Source organism: Panthera tigris, chromosome A3 (assembly GCF_018350195.1).
Source record: "Panthera tigris isolate Pti1 chromosome A3, P.tigris_Pti1_mat1.1, whole genome shotgun sequence".
Taxonomy (NCBI): Eukaryota; Metazoa; Chordata; class Mammalia; order Carnivora; family Felidae; genus Panthera; species Panthera tigris.
The window spans coordinates 99486762-99509984 of NC_056662.1; the positions used below are offsets into that span (position 1 = coordinate 99486762).

The 23223-nt window shown below is 50.8% G+C and overlaps 1 protein-coding gene across 8 annotated transcripts; it reads left to right on the plus strand.

Moving 5' to 3' along the window:
• The first annotated feature begins 2 nt into the window (after positions 1-2).
• LOC122237371 (antimicrobial peptide NK-lysin-like) lies at positions 3-22429 on the plus strand. 8 transcript variants are annotated; one of them, XR_006215857.1, is made up of 14 exons: positions 3-72; positions 528-696; positions 7689-7804; positions 8370-8534; positions 8868-9166; positions 9647-9730; positions 10158-10405; positions 10861-11029; positions 18022-18137; positions 18703-18867; positions 19195-19493; positions 19974-20057; positions 21192-21360; positions 22263-22429. XR_006215857.1 is itself a non-coding variant. In XM_042981882.1 (10 exons), the coding sequence occupies exons 6-10, from the start codon at positions 18816-18818 to the stop codon at positions 22409-22411; spliced, it is 558 nt and encodes a 185-aa protein (XP_042837816.1). In that variant the 5' UTR covers positions 8370-8534; positions 8868-9166; positions 9647-9730; positions 10861-11029; positions 18022-18137; positions 18703-18815; the 3' UTR covers positions 22412-22429. The 8 variants fall into 8 exon arrangements, 3 of the variants coding, with proteins under 3 accessions (XP_042837819.1, XP_042837816.1, XP_042837818.1); XR_006215856.1 differs by lacking the exon at positions 10158-10405 and adding an exon at positions 20485-20736; XR_006215854.1 differs by lacking the exon at positions 10158-10405 and having other exon boundaries at positions 8370-8583; positions 9063-9166.
• The last annotated feature ends 794 nt before the right edge of the window (positions 22430-23223 follow it).

The following is a 23223-nucleotide window of genomic DNA, read 5'->3' on the forward strand; positions in this document are numbered from 1 at the left end:
CTCTGGCGCTGCAGGGCCCACCCTCAGCCCTGGGACTCAGCTTTATCCTTCTCCACTGGATTGTGGGAGAAGGTACGTCCAAGTGGAATGTGCCAAGACTCCAAGTGCTTTCTTTTCCTAACCTTCGTCACACAGCCCTGTGCACGAGCCCCGTCAGGCTGGGACCCAGGAAGCTTGGCAGGCAGAACCCTTCCTGTGGGTCTAGGAGCCGTGGGCGCTGTTCTCCACACAGAAGGCAGGGGGGCAGGATAATGATGTACAGGGGAGTGGGACACTACAGGGTCAACTGTCCTTCTCGCAAGAGCCCCTCCTGGCCAGGCTTGGGCCAGGGCCTTGGTGCCTGGGCGTGAGGTCTGATCCCTGCCTCTCTAGCCTCTGCTCCGTGGCCGCCTGGCACCAGGCCCTCCTCCCAGCATGCCCTTGGTCAGGGTGCCCAGGGCCTAGAGCTGCTGGGGTCTGCAGGGGGGCAGCAGTCCTGGGCCGACCTCACCTGAATTCTCTGTCTTCCTATGGTGCTGTTACTGCAGGAAGCCATCAAACTCGCTGCGACCGTGGTGTGCAAGAAGAAATTTCCACTGCAGCATGTTTGCAAGGAATTAGTCACTAAATGTCTTGATAAGATCATCCATGGTATCATGAATGGGAAAAGCCCCGAGGAAATGTGTGTGAAACTCAGGATGTGCAAATCTGAAAAAGGTGAGTGCAGAGGTGACAGCAGGGACTCATTCCTGGAGGGCTCACATCATGTCCCCACATATGTACAATACGGTTTCGACCCACAGAAATCCAGCTGTGATACACATCCCACCAAGCTTCCCTGCAGTGACATGTTACCCCCACCACTGTGTGGAAAGTGGGGAGAAGATGGGTAGGTGGGCTGCAGCTGGAACCGGTTGAGAAATACTCCAGGCCATCCTGGGGTGCCATCAGGTCCCCATCTCCGGTCAGCTGTGTACTTGAGCAAGTAGCTCAACCTCTGTGAGCTTGAGTTTCCTTCCTTGTGAAGGGATAGGCATCCGTATTTCTGATTTTCAACAAGGATCGAATGAAATGATTACGTGTAAAGAGGTTAAGACCAAGCAAGCTGCCTCAGACTGGGATATTCAAAGACATCAGAGCCCTGATTGAACTCCCATCCCCCGGCCTAGTATGGGATCCCTGGGCATCAGAGAGACAGGTCACATCTTTGCCCAGGACACTAGGGACCTGAGAGCTGAGCTCAGGAACCCCGCTGGCAGGGAGGGCTCTCAGTCTCTCCCTCCAGGGCTGCTCAGCTGTGCCCGCAGATCAGGCCACGGCTGCAGCACATGGGCCGGGAAGGGCCCCTGATTGGCTCTGGCAGCTCGTGTAGCCCTGACCGAGGCTGTGGGACTTGATGCCGGCAGATCGGGGGTCACCTCATACTTTGAGGTCCTCACCATTTCCTGCGATTAGAGTCTGCGGTTTTCATCTCTGAAGCCCCACAACCCACACAAACCCCTGACTGGGTTCCAGGATGTGACTCCAGGTGTGCTCAGTAGGGACAGGTGGCTCTAGTCCCCATATCCCCCGGACAACACACACCCCTGCCCACTTGTCTGCTCTTGTCTCCACTCCAGGTCTCAGAGCCTCTGGGGTCTCTGACGCCACCCTGGGGAGAAGCACAGAGTCTCCCACAACACCACCTGCTTCTGCCCTCCCAAATCCAGAGCCGACCCTCCAGTGTGTCTCAGCTAACTTCTCATTGCCTTCCCCTGAGGGAGAATAAATGTCATGCAAGCTTTTAGCCACAGCTTCTTTTCCTTTGGTGGACTTGAGGGGAGGGGCTCAGAGGCATGCTTGGGTGACTCATGCATTCGTTCAATCAATGGTTATTGTTTGTCCCACACTATTCTAGACGCTAGGGATTTCATGACGAACTGGTCAACGTTAGCAGCCCTTACAAAGATGGTCATGAAATACTTATGAACAGTCACTAGAGAGACACACACTCCTCTGAGAGCCTGGGGTACACAGTGGATGTACCCCCAGATGCTCTCAGACCATGAGGAAGAGTAGCAGGGTTGTAGGTAAGAGTGTTCTGGTCATAGGGCACAGAAACCCACCCTTTGCTTCTCTCTGCAGGGAGCTGTCTTTTTGTTTTGGGAGATACATTATTTAGGATTTATTCTGTGTAAGCTACAGAAATCTTAGCTCTTTCTGGTTCAAATAAAAAAGTCAATTTATTGGCTCAAGTAATTAAACAGTGTAGAGATAGCTTCAGGCACAGAATGGTCCAGAAATGAGTGGTGTCCCCAGAGGTCCAGTCCTGCCATTCTCTCAGGTCTTTTCACAGCTGTATAGTGAGACTGATCTCAGCCAGCTTCCTTCTGGCAGCAGCCATGGCCACATTGGTCCAAACTTTACATTCCCCAGTATGTCATCAAGAGGGGAAGACAGTTCTTTGGTAGCCTCTCTGCCCTTGGAAGAGAATGGAAACTTCTTTCCTAGAAGCCCCATCAGATGTCTCCTGTGTTCTCATTGGCTCGAATAGGGCAGGTGTCATCTGGAACCCATCACTATGTTCCGAGGGCATGGGACACGCAGATTAGCGTGAGCTGAGTCAGGGCACACCCCTGGCCAACCAGTCACTCGTGTGAAAGTGGACATGAAAATCTGGGAGATCATTGCTGGGAGAGGGACAGGGATACCAACATCACTAGACGCAAAGGTGCATCAGGCAGGGCTCAATCCAAAAAGCAGTTCCAGGACTCCCAGTGTGAAATCTGAAGCCATTTGAGTGTTAAAACACATAAGGAACATATGGGATTATAACCCATGGATTAAATGAGGATTAATGAATTCATAGAGATATAAATAAGACATTAATAATCAAATAAGGGAAATGGAGACATGTTACCTTATTCTAGATGCCAATTAATACATATAGACATAGTTGCAAAATTTATTCCCACAAAACACATATTGATTTGATATGTGCGACCTTAGCAGGTACGGGCAGCTTTATTAAGGGACTAGCAGTAAAGAATCGAAGAGAAATGGGGCCGAGCTGGAGGCCATGTGAAATTAGAGGTGGGGTCTGCGATTAAGGTGTTTACATGCAGGGGAAATGGTCCCAGGAGAGGGGAGAGGCCCATGGTGCTGGACAGATGTGAGGTACAGCCCCAGGGAAGGCCTTGTGAAGGGAGAGGAGGGGTCCAGGGCACATGGAGCGTCAGCACAGACTCCCAAAGGTGGGAGCTTTGGGAAGGTGGCCTCACCCTTAGGGATAAAAGCTAGTAAAGGACAGAGGCCAAGTCAGCTCCTGTAGCCTGTCAGGAGGTAGCGTGAGTGCACTGGCTTCATAATCCAGACTCCACTGGGGGTACCTGCTCACCGCCAGGCCCTTCTCAGTTCTCTACCATTTCCCCTGTCACCCACCCAAAAGCCCAGGACAGCAAGCCTGTGTCATGTGACATCCCTCCCTCCAGGCCACGTCGACCCCTGACCCAAACTAGAGCAAATGACTCCCTCCTGGGAAGTTGGAATTGCCCCATCCTGGTGCAGACCCCTTTGCCCTGGCCAGGCTCTGCATCTGTCTCTGGCTGGTCTTCAGACTTCCTTCTGCCTTGGCTCCCCCATCCCTTCTGGACAGGGCAGCCCCAGGCTCTTTCCAAACCGCAACCACATCTCCTCACTTTCCAGTGGCTTCTCTCGGAGCTCGGGACAAGTCCCTACTGTGTGTCACACCCTGGTGTCAGAATAGGAAACAAACGAAATAAAGACACTTACCTCAAGCACCTGCCAATCTACAAATGACTAGTAATACCACATTAAATTTACCTAGCACCCTAACTCCCCTCTGTTTGTAGAAGAAGCAACAATTATTCATTTTATTAACTGGCATTGCCTGAGAGCCTGTCCTATGGCCTCCTGTGTGATGAGGTGGGAAGGATGCAGAAGGAAGTTCTAATGCACAAGGACGTTGGTGGTTATCTCAAGGCGAAGCATTTGTGTGCAACGTGAGCCACCTCCTTCTATCAGGAACGCTATTTTTTCATTGCTGTGAGAAACTCAACAGAATTTACCATCTTAGCAATGTGGAAACGTACACGCAGCAGTGTTGAGTATATTCACATTGTTGTGACACAGACATCCAGATCTTTTTCATCTTACAAAACTAGAACTCCAGACTTATTGTGAAGGCACAACTTGCCTTCGCCCCCGTCTTAAAGCCTGAGAAAACTACAGTTTCTCAAAAGTGGTCCACATATTTCTATTTTATATTTCCTTTAATTTGACTACTTTAGACACTTTGTACAAATGGAATCAGATATTTGTCTTTTTGTAATTGCCTTATTTCACTTAGCGTGATGTCCCCAAAGTTCATCTTTGGTGTGGCAATCGACATGAGTTTTTGTTTTAAGGTGAAATAACGTGTGTGTGTGTGTGTGTGTGTGTGTGTGTGTATTTATATATATTTGAGGAACCACCACATTGCTTTGGGTAACGGTCTTACAGTTTTACAACAGTGCACACTTTCTCCACATCTTTACCAACACCTGATATTTTCCTTTTTTTTGATAAGGGTCATCTTCATGGGTGGGGTGCTATCTCCTTGTGGCTTTGCCTTGCATTTCCCTGACGATTATTGATGTGGGGAGCATCTTTTCATATGCTTGTTAGCCATTTCTATATTTTGTAGGGAGAGTGCCTGTTCAAAGTCTTTTGAGCTCATTTTTTATAATGTTTATTTATTTTTGAGAGACAGAGTGTGAGCAGGGGAGAGACAGAAAGAGAGGAAGACGTAGAATCTGAAGCAGGTCCAGCGTCTGCATAGCAACCCCCCCAACGTGGGGCTCAAACCCACAAACCGTGAGGTCATGATCTAAGCTGAAGTTGGACGCTTAACCGACCGAGCCACCAGGGGCCCCTCTTTTGCCTTTTTTTAAATTATTTGCTGTTTATTTGTTGAATGTTAACATTTCTTTGTACTTTCTGGGTATTACTCCATTATTAATGATTTGCAAACATTTTTATGTATTCCATAAATTGCCCTTTTACTTTGTCAACTGTGCTATTTGATGCACAAAGGTTTTAAGCTTGATGCAATGCTATTTGTCCATATTGTTGCATTTCTTGGCGTCATATCTGAGAATTCACCACCAAGTCGGAAGTCATGCAGCGTTCCCCTTATGTTTTTTCTAGCGATTTTATAGTTTTGGGTCTTACATGTTAGGTGTTTGATCCTTTTCTAGTGACTCTTTTGCATATGGTGGAACATCAGGATCTACCTTCATTCTTCTCCATGGGGCTGTCCAGTTTTCCCAGCACCACTGTTTGAAGACATTTAAATTCCCTTTTATGAGCACGTTCTTCATAGGGTCTTGCAGAAATTGGTGAGCAGAACGGCAGTTTCTCAAAAGTGGTCCACATATTTGGTTAGTCACACGAGTACAAAGGTTATGAGGATTTTTAAGGGCAGCCTGTTAGCATGCTCTTTTCAGGGATTTTACAATAATTACACAAACAACCTCCAAATCAGATTAATCAACTCACATAAAATACAGTTAGAGGCCTCACTCCAGCCACGGAGTAATTTTCATCTAGTAAATCTACCGTTGGACAGTCTGAATCACTGGAAAATGCAGGTCTATGGCACCTAAACACATCTCAGTTTAATTCATTTTGGGGATTTTTAAGTATTTTCTGTGTGGAGGAGATGTTATCTGTAAATAGAGAGCTGTACGTCTTCCCTGCTAATCAAAGTGGGTTTTTTTTCTTTTTTTCATTTTTTTGCTTAGTTCTCCTGGCTAGAATCGTCAGTACAATACCGAATAGATGTCTGGAGAGCAGACATCCTGTCTTGTTCCTGGTCTTTGGGGGAAGGTATTTAGTCTTTCTTCAGGAGTCTGATGTCAGCTCGGGGAATTTCATAGATGCCACCTATCAGCTTGCAGACTTTCCCTTCTATTGTTAGTGAGTGCTTTAACAAGAAGAGATGTTGAGTTTTTTCAAATGGTGTTTCTGTGTCCATCGAGAGGATCATGTGGTTTGTTTTTAAGCTTATTTATTTTTTGAGAGAGAGAGAGAGAGAGAGAGCGAGCACGTGCGTGCACATGCCAGCACATGAGCACGTGAGTGGGGGAAGGGCAGAGAGTAGGAGACAGAAGATCCGAAGGGGGCTCTGTGCTGACAGCAGAAAGGCCCATGAGAAGCTCGAACTCAGGAACCACGAGATCATGACCTAGGCCCAAGTCGGATGCTTAACCAGCTGAGCCACCCAAGCACCCCAGGATCATGCGGCTTTTATTTGGGTTCTGTTGGTACAGTGAATTACATAAATGATTTTGGGGTGTTAAATCACTTTGCATTCCTGAATAAATTCTGGTTGCTCTGGTACAGAATTCTTTTTATATGTTACTGGATTCAGCTTGCCAGGATTTTGAAGAGGGTTATGGCATCCATATTCAGGGGAGATATTGGTCTGTACTTTTCCTGTGTTGCCTTTTTCTGGTTTTGGCATCAGGGCATCCTTTTCTATTTTTTGGAAGAGTTTGGGAAGAATTCATACTAATTCTTCTAATGCTTGGTAGAATTCATCTGTAAAGATATCTGACCTGGATGTTTGTTTGTGGGTGGTGTTTGCGTGACTAATTCCATGTCTTTACTTATTATACATCTATTCACTCTTCCCATTCTTTTCAGTCTGTTTCGATAGTTTGTATCTCGACAGGGATGTGGTCCAATTTAATAACATATAACTGTTCATAGTATACCCATTCTCCTCTCTGTAAGGTCAAAATGTCCCTTCTTTTATTTCTGAATCTAATAACAAGGCAACACCCACTACTGTGTTAAAGTGGGTCTGTCATTTACTCTTGATGACAGGAACCCCATCCCCACTCCCCCTGCACAGCACCCGCTCACCTCCCACAGGAGTAACCCTTATAGAAGTCATGTTGGGGAATGCTGACCCAGGATACCAGATTACTTCTGCTTGGCACATCGCAGGCTGTGAAGCTTCCTCACACGTGTACACACACACACACACACACACCACTGGGGCCCTGTGAACAGGTGACACTACACCCATTTCACAGGTAAGGGAAATGAGGCTCCAGGAGGTGGAGTATGTAGCTCACGGTGCCCCCAGCTTGTCGGAGGCCTGCTTGCCTGGACTCCACCCTCTTTCCTTCTAGGCAGAAGCTGAGCGGAGAGCAGGGCTCTGAATGGGCTCAGGAAGTAGAGTATTTCAGAGAAAAAGGCCAGGCTGAGGCTCAGCACTAGCCCATGATGGGATTCCCGGGCAGGTGGAAGGTGTGGAGGGGTCCCAGCAGATACTGAAGGGGGACAGGGGGCTGGGAGGTGCTGAGGAAGGATTGAGAGGGAGTAGCTGACCTGCTCGTCCTGGCTGTGTGCCTCTGCCGTCTCGGCAGCTGGGGGTGGGGGAAGGTTCTAGTCCAAGCAGGACCCCAGGCGGCCCCGAGGCTGAGGTCAGGGCCCCTGCTCTCCGCACCCAGTTTCCTCCTCTGAGCCGCGAAGGAGGTGGGGGAAGGTTGCCAGACAAAAGGTGGGATGCCCAGTGTAATGTGAGTGTCAGGTAAACAGCAAACACATTTCAGTGTGAGTGTATTCCATGCAATCTTTGGGACACACTTAGACTAAACAATGACTTATTTTCTATCTGATAGTGGATGTGACCTGTGCAGCTTGTATTTTCATTGCAGATGAGGCCAGTGACTTTCATGGCACAGATGAGAGGTCAGACCCGGGGCGCTGGGTCTAGATCCCTGTCTGGGGCTCACTTCCTTTGCACGGGCTGTTGTTTCTCCCTATGGACCAGGTGAGGGACGGCTGGGCTGGACCTGGCTCTGAGGGAAAAGCCTGCCTCCGTGATGGTGGCCAGGAGGCTGGTGAGGGGCTGGGGACCAGGGTGTCTGTGGTGTCCATGCTCGGGGATCACCAAGCATGAGAGCAGGACTGGGAGGAGCTGTCTTCATCTACACTGAGGGACCTGTCTCTAAATGTGGCGGGGTCTGGTGGTGCTCCATTGGCTGAGATGGTTGGGGAGAGCAGGGATACAGGAGGTGGCTGGTGGAGGGACACCAACATAGACCCTTGGGAGAGGAGGGGAGGGAACGGGGAAGGGGTGGGAGCTCCAGGGCCAAGGGCCTACCTGAGCCCTCAGGTGCAGGGATTGCTCTGTCCACTAACTCATCTGAGGGCAGGGGGTGGGGGGCATCATGGTAGCTGCTGCCCTCCAGCACCCCTCACTCACTGGGAAAGCTCTAACAGTGTGTGGGTGTGTGTGTGTGAGTGGCGGGGGAGGTGGAAGATAGCGTGGAGTCTCTGAGGAAGCACTCCTCCCCCCACTTCTCCACAAACTGGTGTCTGTGTTTGTGGTAAAGCCAGTGACACGGGGAGGTGCCCTACAAGAGGAGCAGGACCCGGCAAGGTCAGATTGTGAGGCGGCCAGCCACATAAAGCAGGGTGTGAAGAGTGCTTCAGCAGCTGCCCCACCATGACCTCCTGGGCCCTCCTGCTCCTTGCCTCAGTGCTCCTGGCCACCCCGGGTAAGGACATTCCCCCATGCACATCCTGGCAGCTACTTCTTAGCAGAGGGTAGGGACAGTCTGGAGACTGGGTTGGGCTGGGCCACCAGATTTGAACTCCTGGGGGAAGGCAAGAACGACCTCTGAAAGGAGATGAGGGTAGTGTTCTCTTAGAGCAGCTCCAAATCCGTGTGTGTGTGTGTGTGTGTGTGTGTGTGTGAGAGAGACAGAGAGAGAGAGAGAGAGAGAGGAGAGAGAAAACAGAAAAACAGAGACAAAGACAGAAAAGAGCTTCATGGATGATGTTGGTGGGGGGCGGGGGTGGGGGGCAGATAATCTTCTCCTGTTTTCCAGAAAGAATTGAGAGCATGTCTGTTGCACAGAGACTGGGTCAGAGCAGCTCCAGGGCAGAGCGCAAGGACAGGCCTCCTGGATTCCTCACAGATCCCTGCTCCTGGCCTGTTTTCTAGCTACCTCCTGGGCTCCCACCAGCCAGGAGATCTGTCTCCTTCCACTTGTGAAGGGGTGCTGATGGTGTTTCTTCCCCAGGGCTGACCTTTTCTGGTTTGAACCCTGAGGACAATGACTTGATGACCGCTGACTTGGGTCAGGAAAAGCAGTTCTTAGAGAGCTTGGTCCTGGAGTCCCCCCAGGTTGGTGGCTGGTTCCCTGCTCACTTCCCATAACCACCCCCTCACACATTGTCTCCTCCCCGGGAGCAGCAGGCAGGGCTGCACATCTCGCTGGGCAGAGGGGTGGGGAGGCAGGGCTGTGGGCTGAAGATGCTGGTTTTGTGCACCATTGTGCCCGTGGCAGAGGTCGGGGGGCTACCTGGGTCTGGTTGAGCTCTCCCCAGGAGGGTCCCCTGGGTTCTGACCAGAGTAGAGAACAGGGTCAGGGGCTGCTCTGGGTGAGGTGCTGTGGGTGTGGGGAAGGGTCTGGGGTGTGTCAGCCCCACCAAGACTAGCAGGAAGGTGGGCAGGGACCAGCCAGCCTGCTTCAGGCCTGAAAGCACAGAAAGATCATCGATGATCCTGCTGGCCTAGGAGACACCAGAGAGCTCCTCCTGGGTCCCTGCCAAGGGCTGTTGGGGTGTCTGAGACACCATCTCAGGCAGCATTGTTTCCTGACAGGGTGACCGGCTAGCTCTTAGATGCAAGACTTGTAAGCTGGTAATCGAAGCTCTGAGAAAAGCCGAGGGACATAATATCACACGGGTGAGGCTTGTGATTTGGGGAGCATTTGCAGGGTGGTCAAGGGCATGAGTGGGCTTGTAGGGCTAGGGGTGACACTGAGGAAGGGGCTGATCCCTGGTTGGGCCAGGGCTTCTCAGCAGGGGATGTGGGCTCCCTGGTATCTGGGACTGACTTCAGAGAATCCCTTGAAATCATGAAGCTCTGTGAGTGTGAAAGTAGGAAGAGGAGGGTGCGTGATTTCCGTCCCATTGTCAAAGGAAATTTGTTCCCAGAGCAGGTAGGAATCTTTCCCCTTTGGCCCCTCCATGTGTGTCCAGGGACGAATTTTGTGAGATTGGTTGCATGGTGGTCTGGGCTAGACTGATATGCCCCAGATCTCCCAATTCCTAGAGCATGGCTTGGCCAAGCCCTTAATGCTTTCTGAGCCTCAGTTTTCTTTTCTGTTTAGTGGGATGGATCATAATCGCCCCTTGTAAGTTATCGAAGCCCTTTAAAGGAGCTGAGGGGTGGAGGAGCTTAGCTCCATGCCTGGCCCTGAGCACCTGCTGAACAAGGGATGTGTTACTACCAAGAAGCCCTGCTTCCCCTCCCTCCCTCTGCTTTGTTCCCTGATCCTGCTCATCTCCCTGGCGCTGCAGGGCCCACCCTCAGCCCTGGGACTCAGCTTTATCCTTCTCCACTGGATTGTGGGAGAAGGTACGTCCAAGTGGAATGTGCCAAGACTCCAAGTGCTTTCTTTTCCTAACCTTCGTCACACAGCCCTGTGCACGAGCCCCGTCAGGCTGGGACCCAGGAAGCTTGGCAGGCAGAACCCTTCCTGTGGGTCTAGGAGCCGTGGGCGCTGTTCTCCACACAGAAGGCAGGGGGGCAGGATAATGATGTACAGGGGAGTGGGACACTACAGGGTCAACTGTCCTTCTCGCAAGAGCCCCTCCTGGCCAGGCTTGGGCCAGGGCCTTGGTGCCTGGGCGTGAGGTCTGATCCCTGCCTCTCTAGCCTCTGCTCCGTGGCCGCCTGGCACCAGGCCCTCCTCCCAGCATGCCCTTGGTCAGGGTGCCCAGGGCCTAGAGCTGCTGGGGTCTGCAGGGGGGCAGCAGTCCTGGGCCGACCTCACCTGAATTCTCTGTCTTCCTATGGTGCTGTTACTGCAGGAAGCCATCAAACTCGCTGCGACCGTGGTGTGCAAGAAGAAATTTCCACTGCAGCATGTTTGCAAGGAATTAGTCACTAAATGTCTTGATAAGATCATCCATGGTATCATGAATGGGAAAAGCCCCGAGGAAATGTGTGTGAAACTCAGGATGTGCAAATCTGAAAAAGGTGAGTGCAGAGGTGACAGCAGGGACTCATTCCTGGAGGGCTCACATCATGTCCCCACATATGTACAATACGGTTTCGACCCACAGAAATCCAGCTGTGATACACATCCCACCAAGCTTCCCTGCAGTGACATGTTACCCCCACCACTGTGTGGAAAGTGGGGAGAAGATGGGTAGGTGGGCTGCAGCTGGAACCGGTTGAGAAATACTCCAGGCCATCCTGGGGTGCCATCAGGTCCCCATCTCCGGTCAGCTGTGTACTTGAGCAAGTAGCTCAACCTCTGTGAGCTTGAGTTTCCTTCCTTGTGAAGGGATAGGCATCCGTATTTCTGATTTTCAACAAGGATCGAATGAAATGATTACGTGTAAAGAGGTTAAGACCAAGCAAGCTGCCTCAGACTGGGATATTCAAAGACATCAGAGCCCTGATTGAACTCCCATCCCCCGGCCTAGTATGGGATCCCTGGGCATCAGAGAGACAGGTCACATCTTTGCCCAGGACACTAGGGACCTGAGAGCTGAGCTCAGGAACCCCGCTGGCAGGGAGGGCTCTCAGTCTCTCCCTCCAGGGCTGCTCAGCTGTGCCCGCAGATCAGGCCACGGCTGCAGCACATGGGCCGGGAAGGGCCCCTGATTGGCTCTGGCAGCTCGTGTAGCCCTGACCGAGGCTGTGGGACTTGATGCCGGCAGATCGGGGGTCACCTCATACTTTGAGGTCCTCACCATTTCCTGCGATTAGAGTCTGCGGTTTTCATCTCTGAAGCCCCACAACCCACACAAACCCCTGACTGGGTTCCAGGATGTGACTCCAGGTGTGCTCAGTAGGGACAGGTGGCTCTAGTCCCCATATCCCCCGGACAACACACACCCCTGCCCACTTCTCTGCTCTTGTCTCCACTCCAGGTCTCAGAGCCTCTGGGGTCTCTGACGCCACCCTGGGGAGAAGCACAGAGTCTCCCACAACACCACCTGCTTCTGCCCTCCCAAATCCAGAGCCGACCCTCCAGTGTGTCTCAGCTAACTTCTCATTGCCTTCCCCTGAGGGAGAATAAATGTCATGCAAGCTTTTAGCCACAGCTTCTTTTCCTTTGGTGGACTTGAGGGGAGGGGCTCAGAGGCATGCTTGGGTGACTCATGCATTCGTTCAATCAATGGTTATTGTTTGTCCCACACTATTCTAGACGCTAGGGATTTCATGACGAACTGGTCAACGTTAGCAGCCCTTACAAAGATGGTCATGAAATACTTATGAACAGTCACTAGAGAGACACACACTCCTCTGAGAGCCTGGGGTACACAGTGGATGTACCCCCAGATGCTCTCAGACCATGAGGAAGAGTAGCAGGGTTGTAGGTAAGAGTGTTCTGGTCATAGGGCACAGAAACCCACCCTTTGCTTCTCTCTGCAGGGAGCTGTCTTTTTGTTTTGGGAGATACATTATTTAGGATTTATTCTGTGTAAGCTACAGAAATCTTAGCTCTTTCTGGTTCAAATAAAAAAGTCAATTTATTGGCTCAAGTAATTAAACAGTGTAGAGATAGCTTCAGGCACAGAATGGTCCAGAAATGAGTGGTGTCCCCAGAGGTCCAGTCCTGCCATTCTCTCAGGTCTTTTCACAGCTGTATAGTGAGACTGATCTCAGCCAGCTTCCTTCTGGCAGCAGCCATGGCCACATTGGTCCAAACTTTACATTCCCCAGTATGTCATCAAGAGGGGAAGACAGTTCTTTGGTAGCCTCTCTGCCCTTGGAAGAGAATGGAAACTTCTTTCCTAGAAGCCCCATCAGATGTCTCCTGTGTTCTCATTGGCTCGAATAGGGCAGGTGTCATCTGGAACCCATCACTATGTTCCGAGGGCATGGGACACGCAGATTAGCGTGAGCTGAGTCAGGGCACACCCCTGGCCAACCAGTCACTCGTGTGAAAGTGGACATGAAAATCTGGGAGATCATTGCTGGGAGAGGGACAGGGATACCAACATCACTAGACGCAAAGGTGCATCAGGCAGGGCTCAATCCAAAAAGCAGTTCCAGGACTCCCAGTGTGAAATCTGAAGCCATTTGAGTGTTAAAACACATAAGGAACATATGGGATTATAACCCATGGATTAAATGAGGATTAATGAATTCATAGAGATATAAATAAGACATTAATAATCAAATAAGGGAAATGGAGACATGTTACCTTATTCTAGATGCCAATTAATACATATAGACATAGTTGCAAAATTTATTCCCACAAAACACATATTGATTTGATATGTGCGACCTTAGCAGGTACGGGCAGCTTTATTAAGGGACTAGCAGTAAAGAATCGAAGAGAAATGGGGCCGAGCTGGAGGCCATGTGAAATTAGAGGTGGGGTCTGCGATTAAGGTGTTTACATGCAGGGGAAATGGTCCCAGGAGAGGGGAGAGGCCCATGGTGCTGGACAGATGTGAGGTACAGCCCCAGGGAAGGCCTTGTGAAGGGAGAGGAGGGGTCCAGGGCACATGGAGCGTCAGCACAGACTCCCAAAGGTGGGAGCTTTGGGAAGGTGGCCTCACCCTTAGGGATAAAAGCTAGTAAAGGACAGAGGCCAAGTCAGCTCCTGTAGCCTGTCAGGAGGTAGCGTGAGTGCACTGGCTTCATAATCCAGACTCCACTGGGGGTACCTGCTCACCGCCAGGCCCTTCTCAGTTCTCTACCATTTCCCCTGTCACCCACCCAAAAGCCCAGGACAGCAAGCCTGTGTCATGTGACATCCCTCCCTCCAGGCCACGTCGACCCCTGACCCAAACTAGAGCAAATGACTCCCTCCTGGGAAGTTGGAATTGCCCCATCCTGGTGCAGACCCCTTTGCCCTGGCCAGGCTCTGCATCTGTCTCTGGCTGGTCTTCAGACTTCCTTCTGCCTTGGCTCCCCCATCCCTTCTGGACAGGGCAGCCCCAGGCTCTTTCCAAACCGCAACCACATCTCCTCACTTTCCAGTGGCTTCTCTCGGAGCTCGGGACAAGTCCCTACTGTGTGTCACACCCTGGTGTCAGAATAGGAAACAAACGAAATAAAGACACTTACCTCAAGCACCTGCCAATCTACAAATGACTAGTAATACCACATTAAATTTACCTAGCACCCTAACTCCCCTCTGTTTGTAGAAGAAGCAACAATTATTCATTTTATTAACTGGCATTGCCTGAGAGCCTGTCCTATGGCCTCCTGTGTGATGAGGTGGGAAGGATGCAGAAGGAAGTTCTAATGCACAAGGACGTTGGTGGTTATCTCAAGGCGAAGCATTTGTGTGCAACGTGAGCCACCTCCTTCTATCAGGAACGCTATTTTTTCATTGCTGTGAGAAACTCAACAGAATTTACCATCTTAGCAATGTGGAAACGTACACGCAGCAGTGTTGAGTATATTCACATTGTTGTGACACAGACATCCAGATCTTTTTCATCTTACAAAACTAGAACTCCAGACTTATTGTGAAGGCACAACTTGCCTTCGCCCCCGTCTTAAAGCCTGAGAAAACTACAGTTTCTCAAAAGTGGTCCACATATTTCTATTTTATATTTCCTTTAATTTGACTACTTTAGACACTTTGTACAAATGGAATCAGATATTTGTCTTTTTGTAATTGCCTTATTTCACTTAGCGTGATGTCCCCAAAGTTCATCTTTGGTGTGGCAATCGACATGAGTTTTTGTTTTAAGGTGAAATAACGTGTGTGTGTGTGTGTGTGTGTGTGTGTGTGTATTTATATATATTTGAGGAACCACCACATTGCTTTGGGTAACGGTCTTACAGTTTTACAACAGTGCACACTTTCTCCACATCTTTACCAACACCTGATATTTTCCTTTTTTTTGATAAGGGTCATCTTCATGGGTGGGGTGCTATCTCCTTGTGGCTTTGCCTTGCATTTCCCTGACGATTATTGATGTGGGGAGCATCTTTTCATATGCTTGTTAGCCATTTCTATATTTTGTAGGGAGAGTGCCTGTTCAAAGTCTTTTGAGCTCATTTTTTATAATGTTTATTTATTTTTGAGAGACAGAGTGTGAGCAGGGGAGAGACAGAAAGAGAGGAAGACGTAGAATCTGAAGCAGGTCCAGCGTCTGCATAGCAACCCCCCCAACGTGGGGCTCAAACCCACAAACCGTGAGGTCATGATCTAAGCTGAAGTTGGACGCTTAACCGACCGAGCCACCAGGGGCCCCTCTTTTGCCTTTTTTTAAATTATTTGCTGTTTATTTGTTGAATGTTAACATTTCTTTGTACTTTCTGGGTATTACTCCATTATTAATGATTTGCAAACATTTTTATGTATTCCATAAATTGCCCTTTTACTTTGTCAACTGTGCTATTTGATGCACAAAGGTTTTAAGCTTGATGCAATGCTATTTGTCCATATTGTTGCATTTCTTGGCGTCATATCTGAGAATTCACCACCAAGTCGGAAGTCATGCAGCGTTCCCCTTATGTTTTTTCTAGCGATTTTATAGTTTTGGGTCTTACATGTTAGGTGTTTGATCCTTTTCTAGTGACTCTTTTGCATATGGTGGAACATCAGGATCTACCTTCATTCTTCTCCATGGGGCTGTCCAGTTTTCCCAGCACCACTGTTTGAAGACATTTAAATTCCCTTTTATGAGCACGTTCTTCATAGGGTCTTGCAGAAATTGGTGAGCAGAACGGCAGTTTCTCAAAAGTGGTCCACATATTTGGTTAGTCACACGAGTACAAAGGTTATGAGGATTTTTAAGGGCAGCCTGTTAGCATGCTCTTTTCAGGGATTTTACAATAATTACACAAACAACCTCCAAATCAGATTAATCAACTCACATAAAATACAGTTAGAGGCCTCACTCCAGCCACGGAGTAATTTTCATCTAGTAAATCTACCGTTGGACAGTCTGAATCACTGGAAAATGCAGGTCTATGGCACCTAAACACATCTCAGTTTAATTCATTTTGGGGATTTTTAAGTATTTTCTGTGTGGAGGAGATGTTATCTGTAAATAGAGAGCTGTACGTCTTCCCTGCTAATCAAAGTGGGTTTTTTTTCTTTTTTTCATTTTTTTGCTTAGTTCTCCTGGCTAGAATCGTCAGTACAATACCGAATAGATGTCTGGAGAGCAGACATCCTGTCTTGTTCCTGGTCTTTGGGGGAAGGTATTTAGTCTTTCTTCAGGAGTCTGATGTCAGCTCGGGGAATTTCATAGATGCCACCTATCAGCTTGCAGACTTTCCCTTCTATTGTTAGTGAGTGCTTTAACAAGAAGAGATGTTGAGTTTTTTCAAATGGTGTTTCTGTGTCCATCGAGAGGATCATGTGGTTTGTTTTTAAGCTTATTTATTTTTTGAGAGAGAGAGAGAGAGAGAGAGCGAGCACGTGCGTGCACATGCCAGCACATGAGCACGTGAGTGGGGGAAGGGCAGAGAGTAGGAGACAGAAGATCCGAAGGGGGCTCTGTGCTGACAGCAGAAAGGCCCATGAGAAGCTCGAACTCAGGAACCACGAGATCATGACCTAGGCCCAAGTCGGATGCTTAACCAGCTGAGCCACCCAAGCACCCCAGGATCATGCGGCTTTTATTTGGGTTCTGTTGGTACAGTGAATTACATAAATGATTTTGGGGTGTTAAATCACTTTGCATTCCTGAATAAATTCTGGTTGCTCTGGTACAGAATTCTTTTTATATGTTACTGGATTCAGCTTGCCAGGATTTTGAAGAGGGTTATGGCATCCATATTCAGGGGAGATATTGGTCTGTACTTTTCCTGTGTTGCCTTTTTCTGGTTTTGGCATCAGGGCATCCTTTTCTATTTTTTGGAAGAGTTTGGGAAGAATTCATACTAATTCTTCTAATGCTTGGTAGAATTCATCTGTAAAGATATCTGACCTGGATGTTTGTTTGTGGGTGGTGTTTGCGTGACTAATTCCATGTCTTTACTTATTATACATCTATTCACTCTTCCCATTCTTTTCAGTCTGTTTCGATAGTTTGTATCTCGACAGGGATGTGGTCCAATTTAATAACATATAACTGTTCATAGTATACCCATTCTCCTCTCTGTAAGGTCAAAATGTCCCTTCTTTTATTTCTGAATCTAATAACAAGGCAACACCCACTACTGTGTTAAAGTGGGTCTGTCATTTACTCTTGATGACAGGAACCCCATCCCCACTCCCCCTGCACAGCACCCGCTCACCTCCCACAGGAGTAACCCTTATAGAAGTCATGTTGGGGAATGCTGACCCAGGATACCAGATTACTTCTGCTTGGCACATCGCAGGCTGTGAAGCTTCCTCACACGTGTACACACACACACACACACACACCACTGGGGCCCTGTGAACAGGTGACACTACACCCATTTCACAGGTAAGGGAAATGAGGCTCCAGGAGGTGGAGTATGTAGCTCACGGTGCCCCCAGCTTGTCGGAGGCCTGCTTGCCTGGACTCCACCCTCTTTCCTTCTAGGCAGAAGCTGAGCGGAGAGCAGGGCTCTGAATGGGCTCAGGAAGTAGAGTATTTCAGAGAAAAAGGCCAGGCTGAGGCTCAGCACTAGCCCATGATGGGATTCCCGGGCAGGTGGAAGGTGTGGAGGGGTCCCAGCAGATACTGAAGGGGGACAGGGGGCTGGGAGGTGCTGAGGAAGGATTGAGAGGGAGTAGCTGACCTGCTCGTCCTGGCTGTGTGCCTCTGCCGTCTCGGCAGCTGGGGGTGGGGGAAGGTTCTAGTCCAAGCAGGACCCCAGGCGGCCCCGAGGCTGAGGTCAGGGCCCCTGCTCTCCGCACCCAGTTTCCTCCTCTGAGCCGCGAAGGAGGTGGGGGAAGGTTGCCAGACAAAAGGTGGGATGCCCAGTGTAATGTGAGTGTCAGGTAAACAGCAAACACATTTCAGTGTGAGTGTATTCCATGCAATCTTTGGGACACACTTAGACTAAACAATGACTTATTTTCTATCTGATAGTGGATGTGACCTGTGCAGCTTGTATTTTCATTGCAGATGAGGCCAGTGACTTTCATGGCACAGATGAGAGGTCAGACCCGGGGCGCTGGGTCTAGATCCCTGTCTGGGGCTCACTTCCTTTGCACGGGCTGTTGTTTCTCCCTATGGACCAGGTGAGGGACGGCTGGGCTGGACCTGGCTCTGAGGGAAAAGCCTGCCTCCGTGATGGTGGCCAGGAGGCTGGTGAGGGGCTGGGGACCAGGGTGTCTGTGGTGTCCATGCTCGGGGATCACCAAGCATGAGAGCAGGACTGGGAGGAGCTGTCTTCATCTACACTGAGGGACCTGTCTCTAAATGTGGCGGGGTCTGGTGGTGCTCCATTGGCTGAGATGGTTGGGGAGAGCAGGGATACAGGAGGTGGCTGGTGGAGGGACACCAACATAGACCCTTGGGAGAGGAGGGGAGGGAACGGGGAAGGGGTGGGAGCTCCAGGGCCAAGGGCCTACCTGAGCCCTCAGGTGCAGGGATTGCTCTGTCCACTAACTCATCTGAGGGCAGGGGGTGGGGGGCATCATGGTAGCTGCTGCCCTCCAGCACCCCTCACTCACTGGGAAAGCTCTAACAGTGTGTGGGTGTGTGTGTGTGAGTGGCGGGGGAGGTGGAAGATAGCGTGGAGTCTCTGAGGAAGCACTCCTCCCCCCACTTCTCCACAAACTGGTGTCTGTGTTTGTGGTAAAGCCAGTGACACGGGGAGGTGCCCTACAAGAGGAGCAGGACCCGGCAAGGTCAGATTGTGAGGCGGCCAGCCACATAAAGCAGGGTGTGAAGAGTGCTTCAGCAGCTGCCCCACCATGACCTCCTGGGCCCTCCTGCTCCTTGCCTCAGTGCTCCTGGCCACCCCGGGTAAGGACATTCCCCCATGCACATCCTGGCAGCTACTTCTTAGCAGAGGGTAGGGACAGTCTGGAGACTGGGTTGGGCTGGGCCACCAGATTTGAACTCCTGGGGGAAGGCAAGAACGACCTCTGAAAGGAGATGAGGGTAGTGTTCTCTTAGAGCAGCTCCAAATCCGTGTGTGTGTGTGTGTGTGTGTGTGAGAGAGACAGAGAGAGAGAGAGAGAGAGAGGAGAGAGAAAACAGAAAAACAGAGACAAAGACAGAAAAGAGCTTCATGGATGATGTTGGTGGGGGGCGGGGGTGGGGGGCAGATAATCTTCTCCTGTTTTCCAGAAAGAATTGAGAGCATGTCTGTTGCACAGAGACTGGGTCAGAGCAGCTCCAGGGCAGAGCGCAAGGACAGGCCTCCTGGATTCCTCACAGATCCCTGCTCCTGGCCTGTTTTCTAGCTACCTCCTGGGCTCCCACCAGCCAGGAGATCTGTCTCCTTCCACTTGTGAAGGGGTGCTGATGGTGTTTCTTCCCCAGGGCTGACCTTTTCTGGTTTGAACCCTGAGGACAATGACTTGATGACCGCTGACTTGGGTCAGGAAAAGCAGTTCTTAGAGAGCTTGGTCCTGGAGTCCCCCCAGGTTGGTGGCTGGTTCCCTGCTCACTTCCCATAACCACCCCCTCACACATTGTCTCCTCCCCGGGAGCAGCAGGCAGGGCTGCACATCTCGCTGGGCAGAGGGGTGGGGAGGCAGGGCTGTGGGCTGAAGATGCTGGTTTTGTGCACCATTGTGCCCGTGGCAGAGGTCGGGGGGCTACCTGGGTCTGGTTGAGCTCTCCCCAGGAGGGTCCCCTGGGTTCTGACCAGAGTAGAGAACAGGGTCAGGGGCTGCTCTGGGTGAGGTGCTGTGGGTGTGGGGAAGGGTCTGGGGTGTGTCAGCCCCACCAAGACTAGCAGGAAGGTGGGCAGGGACCAGCCAGCCTGCTTCAGGCCTGAAAGCACAGAAAGATCATCGATGATCCTGCTGGCCTAGGAGACACCAGAGAGCTCCTCCTGGGTCCCTGCCAAGGACTGTTGGGGTGTCTGAGACACCATCTCAGGCAGCATTGTTTCCTGACAGGGTGACCGGCTAGCTCTTAGATGCAAGACTTGTAAGCTGGTAATCGAAGCTCTGAGAAAAGCCGAGGGACATAATATCACACGGGTGAGGCTTGTGATTTGGGGAGCATTTGCAGGGTGGTCAAGGGCATGAGTGGGCTTGTAGGGCTAGGGGTGACACTGAGGAAGGGGCTGATCCCTGGTTGGGCCAGGGCTTCTCAGCAGGGGATGTGGGCTCCCTGGTATCTGGGACTGACTTCAGAGAATCCCTTGAAATCATGAAGCTCTGTGAGTGTGAAAGTAGGAAGAGGAGGGTGCGTGATTTCCGTCCCATTGTCAAAGGAAATTTGTTCCCAGAGCAGGTAGGAATCTTTCCCCTTTGGCCCCTCCATGTGTGTCCAGGGACGAATTTTGTGAGATTGGTTGCATGGTGGTCTGGGCTAGACTGATATGCCCCAGATCTCCCAATTCCTAGAGCATGGCTTGGCCAAGCCCTTAATGCTTTCTGAGCCTCAGTTTTCTTTTCTGTTTAGTGGGATGGATCATAATCGCCCCTTGTAAGTTATCGAAGCCCTTTAAAGGAGCTGAGGGGTGGAGGAGCTTAGCTCCATGCCTGGCCCTGAGCACCTGCTGAACAAGGGATGTGTTACTACCAAGAAGCCCTGCTTCCCCTCCCTCCCTCCCTCTGCTTTGTTCCCTGATCCTGCTCATCTCCCTGGCGCTGCAGGGCCCACCCTCAGCCCTGGGACTCAGCTTTATCCTTCTCCACTGGATTGTGGGAGAAGGTACGTCCAAGTGGAATGTGCCAAGACTCCAAGTGCTTTCTTTTCCTAACCTTCGTCACACAGCCCTGTGCACGAGCCCCGTCAGGCTGGGACCCAGGAAGCTTGGCAGGCAGAACCCTTCCTGTGGGTCTAGGAGCCGTGGGCGCTGTTCTCCACACAGAAGGCAGGGGGGCAGGATAATGATGTACAGGGGAGTGGGACACTACAGGGTCAACTGTCCTTCTCGCAAGAGCCCCTCCTGGCCAGGCTTGGGCCAGGGCCTTGGTGCCTGGGCGTGAGGTCTGATCCCTGCCTCTCTAGCCTCTGCTCCGTGGCCGCCTGGCACCAGGCCCTCCTCCCAGCATGCCCTTGGTCAGGGTGCCCAGGGCCTAGAGCTGCTGGGGTCTGCAGGGGGGCAGCAGTCCTGGGCCGACCTCACCTGAATTCTCTGTCTTCCTATGGTGCTGTTACTGCAGGAAGCCATCAAACTCGCTGCGACCGTGGTGTGCAAGAAGAAATTTCCACTGCAGCATGTTTGCAAGGAATTAGTCACTAAATGTCTTGATAAGATCATCCATGGTATCATGAATGGGAAAAGCCCCGAGGAAATGTGTGTGAAACTCAGGATGTGCAAATCTGAAAAAGGTGAGTGCAGAGGTGACAGCAGGGACTCATTCCTGGAGGGCTCACATCATGTCCCCACATATGTACAATACGGTTTCGACCCACAGAAATCCAGCTGTGATACACATCCCACCAAGCTTCCCTGCAGTGACATGTTACCCCCACCACTGTGTGGAAAGTGGGGAGAAGATGGGTAGGTGGGCTGCAGCTGGAACCGGTTGAGAAATACTCCAGGCCATCCTGGGGTGCCATCAGGTCCCCATCTCCGGTCAGCTGTGTACTTGAGCAAGTAGCTCAACCTCTGTGAGCTTGAGTTTCCTTCCTTGTGAAGGGATAGGCATCCGTATTTCTGATTTTCAACAAGGATCGAATGAAATGATTACGTGTAAAGAGGTTAAGACCAAGCAAGCTGCCTCAGACTGGGATATTCAAAGACATCAGAGCCCTGATTGAACTCCCATCCCCCGGCCTAGTATGGGATCCCTGGGCATCAGAGAGACAGGTCACATCTTTGCCCAGGACACTAGGGACCTGAGAGCTGAGCTCAGGAACCCCGCTGGCAGGGAGGGCTCTCAGTCTCTCCCTCCAGGGCTGCTCAGCTGTGCCCGCAGATCAGGCCACGGCTGCAGCACATGGGCCGGGAAGGGCCCCTGATTGGCTCTGGCAGCTCGTGTAGCCCTGACCGAGGCTGTGGGACTTGATGCCGGCAGATCGGGGGTCACCTCATACTTTGAGGTCCTCACCATTTCCTGCGATTAGAGTCTGCGGTTTTCATCTCTGAAGCCCCACAACCCACACAAACCCCTGACTGGGTTCCAGGATGTGACTCCAGGTGTGCTCAGTAGGGACAGGTGGCTCTAGTCCCCATATCCCCCGGACAACACACACCCCTGCCCACTTCTCTGCTCTTGTCTCCACTCCAGGTCTCAGAGCCTCTGGGGTCTCTGACGCCACCCTGGGGAGAAGCACAGAGTCTCCCACAACACCACCTGCTTCTGCCCTCCCAAATCCAGAGCCGACCCTCCAGTGTGTCTCAGCTAACTTCTCATTGCCTTCCCCTGAGGGAGAATAAATGTCATGCAAGCTTTTAGCCACAGCTTCTTTTCCTTTGGTGGACTTGAGGGGAGGGGCTCAGAGGCATGCTTGGGTGACTCATGCATTCGTTCAATCAATGGTTATTGTTTGTCCCACACTATTCTAGACGCTAGGGATTTCATGACGAACTGGTCAACGTTAGCAGCCCTTACAAAGATGGTCATGAAATACTTATGAACAGTCACTAGAGAGACACACACTCCTCTGAGAGCCTGGGGTACACAGTGGATGTACCCCCAGATGCTCTCAGACCATGAGGAAGAGTAGCAGGGTTGTAGGTAAGAGTGTTCTGGTCATAGGGCACAGAAACCCACCCTTTGCTTCTCTCTGCAGGGAGCTGTCTTTTTGTTTTGGGAGATACATTATTTAGGATTTATTCTGTGTAAGCTACAGAAATCTTAGCTCTTTCTGGTTCAAATAAAAAAGTCAATTTATTGGCTCAAGTAATTAAACAGTGTAGAGATAGCTTCAGGCACAGAATGGTCCAGAAATGAGTGGTGTCCCCAGAGGTCCAGTCCTGCCATTCTCTCAGGTCTTTTCACAGCTGTATAGTGAGACTGATCTCAGCCAGCTTCCTTCTGGCAGCAGCCATGGCCACATTGGTCCAAACTTTACATTCCCCAGTATGTCATCAAGAGGGGAAGACAGTTCTTTGGTAGCCTCTCTGCCCTTGGAAGAGAATGGAAACTTCTTTCCTAGAAGCCCCATCAGATGTCTCCTGTGTTCTCATTGGCTCGAATAGGGCAGGTGTCATCTGGAACCCATCACTATGTTCCGAGGGCATGGGAC

Excerpts from the sequence above, each read along its gene's own strand:
- LOC122237371 (XM_042981885.1), top strand. The coding sequence starts at position 8,483 with ATGACCTCCTGGGCCCTCCTGCTCCTTGCCTCAGTGCTCCTGGCCACC. Across the intron at positions 9,167-9,646 it reads TGGTCCTGGAGTCCCCCCAG|GGTGACCGGCTAGCTCTTAG; the intron begins GTTGGTGGCTGG and ends GTTTCCTGACAG. Across the intron at positions 11,030-11,931 it reads GATGTGCAAATCTGAAAAAG|GTCTCAGAGCCTCTGGGGTC; the intron begins GTGAGTGCAGAG and ends TCTCCACTCCAG.